Raw genomic sequence first — 6,860 nt, forward strand, 5'->3', positions numbered from 1 at the left:
GGCAGCTAGCTGGCTAGCTACGCAGCTAGCCAGCTAGCTAGGCAGCTAGCTAGATAGTTGGGCAGCTAGCTAGCTAGCTAGGCTATTCTCTTCTAAGACTCACATGCTGCACAAGGAGCCTGTTGCTGCTATTTGGGCCCTCAAAGCTGCTGCTGCGGCGTCAGACGGAGCAGCAAGAGCAGCAGCAAGAGAAGCAGCAACAGGAGCAGCAGCAACAGACACATAAGCAACACTTGTTGCAGCAGCAGCAGCAGCAGCAGCAACAGAAGCAAAGACGGCAGCAGCACCTCCAACTCCTCCAGGAGCAGCAGCAGCAGCGGCAGGAGCAGTAATAGAATCTTTCCCAACAACAGCAGCAGACACAGCAGCAGCAGCAGCAGCAGCAGCTGCAATCTTGCTGCTGCTTCTTGTGTGCTGCAGCAAGCTGCTGTTATCAGCGCTCTCCTTAGCGAAGATAAAGAGGGAAGATTGTCTCTTTCTTTTTGTCCTCCGCTAATCTCTTTAGCAGCAAATGTGTTTCTGAACCGCCGAGACACGTACTAACAAACCCTAAACCCTACACCCTAAACCCTAAACCCTAAACCCTAGGCCTCGAAGGGAAAGGGAAGGCGCGGGTGGACCTTCAGCGGGGAGCCTAAAGGTTTCTGGCTCGCACCATATATCTCATCGCATTGCTTACATGCTGCTGCTGCTGCTGCTGCTGCTGCTGCTGCTGTCGCTGCTGCTGCTGGTGCTGCTGCTGGTGCTGCTGCTGGTGCTGCTGCTGCAGGGCTTGTGGGCTTGGCCTGGCGAACATGTGTCTCCACCCCGCGGGTGCTGCGTTGCTGCTGCAGCAGCAGCAGCAAGTTGTGAGGCTTCTTGATGCAGCAGCAGGAAAGTTCGTGGCCATCAGGGGGCCCCTTGGGGGCCCCACAACAGCAGCAGCAAGAGACTGGTGCTGCGCTGCAGCAAAAGTCCTCTACAGAGCAACAGCAAACAAGTCGGCGCTCCCTGCCTTTGCTGCTGCAGTTGCGAGCAGCAGGTTCGACACCCTGCTGCTGCTCCTGGGGTTTAGGGTTTAGGGTTTAGGGTTTAGGGGATGAGGCTTGGGGTGGGGCTTTTAGGCTTTAAAGAGAGCAGCTCTGTGCTGTATAGCGGCAGCACCTCCAGGGTTTAAGGTTTAGCGTTTAGGGCGTAGGGTTTAGGGTTTAAGGTTTAGGGTTTAGGGTTTAGGGTTTGGGGTTAAAGGCTTGCGTTCAGGCCGGATTGGGCCTCTCGCGTGGCCGCTGCTGCTGATACTGCTGCTGCTGCTGCTGCTGTGCTGCCAGAGCTGATTGGCTTGCTAGCCAATTGTTCGCAGCTGCTGCCGCTGCAGCAGCTGCTGCAGGGTCGTTTGCTGCAGTTGCTGCTGCGGTGAGGCCTCATAGCTAGCTAGCTATGGCCCTTCACAGCGTCTCAGCTGGCTAGCTAGCCAGATAGCTAGCTAGCCACCCAGCCACCCAGCCAGCTAGCTAGCTCGCCAGCCAGCTAGCCAGCTAGCCAGCTAGCTAGCCAGCTAGTTAATTAGCTAGCCAGCTGGCGAGCCAGCTAGCCACCTAGCTAGCTAGCCAGCAGGCTGGCTAGCTAGCCAGCTAGCCACCTAGATAGCCAGCTAGCCACCTAGATAGCTGGCTAGCTAGCCCTCTATCTAGCTAAATATTGCCGAGTCTTTACGAAAATTGAATTAGCCAATGTTTCCCTGCCGCTGCTCAACCACTGAGGCAGCTAGCTGGCTAGCTAGCTAGCTAGCTAGCCAGTTAGCTAGCTAGCCAGCTAGCCAGTCGATGGTGGCTAGCTGGGCTGCTTGTGCTTCCTCAGGCTGCTGTGCACTCGCGAAACCCTAGTAGAGACTCGCCTGGAGCTGTGGCGCGTTGTTGCTGCTGCTGCTGCTGATGCTGCTGCTGCTGCTGAGCTGCTGCAGCAGCAGCTGCTGCCCCAGCTGCTGCTGCAGGACTTCCAAAAGCAGCAGATGTACTACCAGCAGCGAATTCACGCTAAAGACGCACACAGGCAAGGGCAGCAGCAGCAGCAGCAGCAACAGCTGCGCCGGCAGCTGCTGCTGAACGAAATGCTGCTTCAGCTTTTTAACGTTGTTAACTGTTTCCTTGCTTCGGAAGCTACAAGGTATTTAAGCAGCTGCAGCAGGACGAAATGTTGCGGGCAGATTGGCTGCAGCAGCAGCAACAGCTGCAGCAGCAAAGCCAGCAGCTAGCGGAGCACCCTCAGCAGCACGGGAAGACCCGGAAGCTCCGGCAACGTGTTGCTGCTGCTGCTGCTGCTGCTGCGCTGCAGAGATTTGATTTTAAGCAATGACGACCTGCTGCAGCAGCTGCAGAACCTTCACATCCACAACGACCCTGTTGCTCAAAAACAGGCATGCGCTATCTGCTGCTGCTGCTGCTGCTGCTGCTGCTGGCGCTGTGGTGCTGCTAATGCATCTGCTGCTTCAGCCGTGGCTCCAGCAGTAGCAGCTGCTGCTGTTATTCTCGTTGGTTGCTGAGCTGGGGTGTATGTACACCTGGACTGTGTTGTGCTGCTGCGCTACTCAGGCAGCAAAGTGTTTCGCTACCTTAGACGTGAGTCTCTGCTGCTGCAGCTGCTGCTGCAGCTGTTGCTGCTGCTGCTGTTGCTCCTGCTGCCGTCGTTACTGCTGCTGTTGCTGCTGTTGTTGCTCCTGCCTCCGTCGCTACTGATGCTGTTGCTGCTGCTGTTGCTGCTGCTGTTGGTGCTGCTGCTGCCTAAAGGCGAAGCACCTCTGTGTCTCTGTTTGCTTTTATAAGTTGCTGCATTTCTCTTTTTTCTCTTTTAAATATCTTTTATTTTATTTCTTTTCCATTTTTTCTGCTCTAGGGTTTAGGGGCTGCTGGTTTTGCTGCTGCTCTTTCTCGCCTCCGCTTCCAAGTGTACAATCGACGGTGGTGGCGCTCCATGCGTGAGGTGTACGTACACCCGAAACCCTAAACCCTAAACGCTAAACCCTAAACCCTAAACTCTAAAGGCAAAACCCTAAATCCTAAACGCTAAACCCTAAACCCTAAACGCTTGTGTTTGGCGTATTTGCGGTGCTGGGCATTTGTCTTATTTTATCCCCCCAAGCGTATCTTTAGATTTTTATTTATGACTTATAATTAATTAATTAATTCATTTATTTATTAATTTATTAATTTATTTATTTATTTATTTAATCCTTTTATTTGTTTTTTCCTTCTATATAGGGCCCCCTATCCACTTGCTGCAGAAGCAGACGCAGAGGGGCCCCCCCCGTATCATTTGCCCACAGAGAACAGTACCTAACTGCAGCAGCAGCAGACACAGCAGCAGCACCAGCAGCTGCAGCCACAGCAGCAGCAGCAGCAGCAGCAGCAGCAGCAGCAGTGGCAACAGCAGCAGCGGCAGCAGCAGCATAAACTGCAGCTCGTCCTGACCACTCTTCCTTAACTGCTACGCTACTAATTGATTTATTGACTTATCAAATGTTTATTATTTATTTATTTATTTATTATTTATTCATTTATTTATTTATTCATTTGTTTATTTATTTTTAATTAATTAATTAGTTTATTTATTTATTTCATTTTAATTGTATTCATTTATGCTTCTCTTCTAGTTGAAGGCGTACTGCAGCGAAGCTGCTGCGTCTTAAATCCTTTTTATTTTTTAATTAGATTAATTTGTCTTTTATTTTTTTTAATTTAAATTAATTTTTTAATTTTTCAATGTTTTAGTTTTTTAGTTTCTTAATTTCTTTCTTTTGTTGCTGGTCTTGAGTACTTCGCTGTTCCTTATTGATTGGATATTATTCATCATTCATTACAAATTTAATTTGATGTTTTTTATTTTATCTTTTAATTATTATTTTAATCTGAAAGAATGGGAGGCATAGAGTGTAGGCCGTAGAGCCAAACCCTAAACCCTAAACCCTAAACCCTGGACGGCGCGGCTGGCGAGCGCCGCGAGCAGCAGCAGCCACCAATTCTGGTGGAAGCGCGGGTTTATTTGTTTAATTGTTTTATTATTTATTTTATTTATTTATTTTAATTATTTTTAAATTATTATTCATTTATTCTTCAAATAGTATTTTATTTCAATCATTTTCGTCGGGCGGCCGCAGCAGCGAGCACTGTCGAGACAGCGCAGTGCCACACAGCCCCGGTGACCTCAAAACCCTGAACCCTAAACACTAAACCCTAAACCCTAAACCCTAATTTCTAAACCCTAAACCCCAAACCCCAAACCCTAAACCCTAAGCGCCAACAGATAAAGAGATTTTGATGGGCAACTGCTCAACTCTCTAATACCTACGGAATGGGCGGAAGCGGACGGGCTGCTGCAGCAGCAGCAGCAGCAAAAGTAGCAGCACCTGCAGCAGCAGCAGCAACAGCAGCAGCAGCAGCAAACACTGCTGCCGAGAGATTCCAGGCTGTCTTAAATGAAGACATTGAGAAGGCTCAGCGACTAACTGACAGAGTGGTCAGCAGCAGCAGCCGCAGCAGCAGCAGCAGCAGCAGCAGCAGTAGCAGCAGCAGCAGCAGCACACATGCAGCTCAGTTTCGGGTGTACAGACAGCCAAAAGGGCCCAAAATACGAACTTTTGAGCAGCAAAAAAAGACAAATATTTTTAACAAATCAAAAGACACTTCACTCTCTTCTTTTTATTTCTTTTCATTTCTTTTATTTCTTTCATTTGTTTTATTTCTTTTATTCGTTTTATTTCTTCTTTTCTTCCTTTTTCTTTTTAAGCCCCTTCAAGTCTTCTTTTTGTCCTTTAATGTCCTTTGATTCTCTTTAACTTCTCCAACCTCTTTTAGTTCCATGTAATTCATTTAATTGACTTTAATTGCTTTAAATTCATTTAATTTTTTCATTTAATTTTTTTATTTTGTTTAATTTTTAATTTTATTTCTACCCAGGCAGCAGTTGAAGTTCGCCATACTTCTCGCCTTTGCTGCACTGATGGCCTTCGAGAAATTCTCACCGACTTCGCCACCGCCGTTCTCCTTTCAAAGCCAGTCAGCTAGCTAGCTAGCTAGCTAGCCACAGCTAGCTAGCCACAGCTAGCTAGCCACAGCTGGCTAGCCACAGCTAGCTAGCCGCAGCTAGCTGTGTCAAGCTAGCTAGCCACAGCTAGCTAGCCGCAGCTAGCTAGCTAGATACACCTAGCTAGCTAGACACAGCTAGCTATATAGATTCACCTAGCTAGCTAGGCACGGCAAGCTAGCCATGGCTAGCAAGCTGGCCACAGATAGCTAGCCACAGCTGGCTAGCCACAGCTAGCTAGCCTTAGCCAGCTAGCCATAGCTAGGCAGTCATAGCTGGCTAGCCATAGGTAGCTAGCCATAGCAGGCTAACCACAGCCAGCTAGTCATAGCTGGATAGCCACAGCTAGCTAGCCATAGTTACCCACAGCTGGAGCTAGCTAGATCTAGCCAGAGCTAGCTACAGTTAGCTACAGCTAGCTGGGCCGCTGCTGCTGCTGCTGCCTCTGCTGCTCAGGATGACATCTTCGAGTTCGCCCGGATTTACTTTTCTGCCTTTGTGGAGACAAAAGATCAAGAACCCCCCATGGCCGCCACCCCAGCTAGCTAGCTAGCCAGCTAGCTAGCTAGCTAGCTAATCAGCCAGCTAGCCAGGCAGCATGTGGCCATGACTAGCTAGCCAGTTAGCTAGCTGGCTAGCCAGATAGGTAGCTCGCAAGCTGCCCAAGCAGCCAGCTGTCTAGCTGTTTCTCCAACTGGCTAGCTAGCTAGCTTGACAGCCAGCTAGCTAGTGATCCGCCCAGCCAGCTAGCTGATGACCAACCGGTTAGCTAGCTAGCTGCTCAGCTAGCTAGCTAGCTGCCCAGCGAGCCAGCTACGCAAATGCCCAGCCAGCTAGCTAGCCAACGATCTGGCTAGCTAGCTAGCTGGTTATCTAACTAGCTAGCTTGTAAGCTAGCTAACTAGCTAGTCGGCTAGCTAACTGGCTAGCTGGCTAGCTATCCAGGAGGGCCCGGGCTCCTAAAAAGCCCCAAAACGTTGCATGCGCCAACTGCATGCAGCTGCTGCATGCATGAACAAAAGAAACATTTTAAAATGAGAAAATCAAAACAAAAGAGATGAGAGGAATTCCGAGGGGCCCCTGGGGACCTCTGAGGCCCCCTGGGGGCCCCCGGGGGCCCCTGGGGACCCCTGAGGCCCCCTGGGGGGCCCCCAGGGGACTTTTGGGATTCCCTGACATTAGGCACAGAAGCTCTGGAACTAATTTCTTGTCAGATAGCCTGCAATAGCAGCTAGCTAGCTGGCCAGCTAGCTGGCTACTCCGAAAATGCAGCTGGCTGCCAAGCCAGCTAGCCAGCTAGCTAGCTAGCTAGCTAGCTAGCTAGCTGGTGAGCTAGCCGGTTGGTTAGCTGGGGAGCTAGCTGGGGAGCTAGCTGGCTAGCTGGCTAGCTAGCTAGCTAATTATCAGGCTGGGTAGCTAGCTAGTTATCTGGCCATTCAGGTGCACGTAGCTGTCACTTAGTGTGCCAACAGGCTTGACAGCGCGGCAGACGTCTAGCTGGCTAGCTAGCTAGTTAGCTAGCTAGTTTACTAGCTTGCTAGCTTGTTAGTTAGTTATTTAGCTAGCTAGCTAGTAGCTAGCTAGCTAAATAGATGGGTAGCAACCGAGAGATAGATAACCGTCCTTCCTACTCAGTCCTTGCCTAGTTGAGTTCTGAGTAGCAGGTCAGCCGGTGGAAGCTAGCTGGCTCGCTAGCTAGCTAGAGGCTAGCTAGCCAGCTGGCTAGCTAGCTAGCTGGCTAGCTGGCTCGGCAGCTAGCTGCATTTGCTGAGCAGCCACCTAGCTAGCTAGCTAGCTAGCTAGCT

The 6,860-nt window shown here is 50.1% G+C and overlaps 1 protein-coding gene across 1 annotated transcript; it reads left to right on the plus strand.

The window, feature by feature from the left end:
- Positions 1-794: 794 nt before the first annotated feature.
- ETH_00003405 (uncharacterized protein) lies at positions 795-2,230 on the plus strand (the record flags this gene model as incomplete). The annotated part of the gene is made up of 3 exons (XM_013375971.1): positions 795-1,021; positions 1,228-1,392; positions 1,837-2,230. The coding sequence occupies 3 exons, from the start codon at positions 795-797 to the stop codon at positions 2,228-2,230; spliced, it is 786 nt and encodes a 261-aa protein (XP_013231425.1).
- Between the last annotated feature and the right edge of the window lie 4,630 nt (positions 2,231-6,860).

This window comes from Eimeria tenella, genomic scaffold (genome assembly GCF_000499545.2).
Source record: "Eimeria tenella Houghton genomic scaffold, Eth_scaff304, whole genome shotgun sequence".
NCBI lineage: Eukaryota > Apicomplexa > Conoidasida > Eucoccidiorida > Eimeriidae > Eimeria > Eimeria tenella.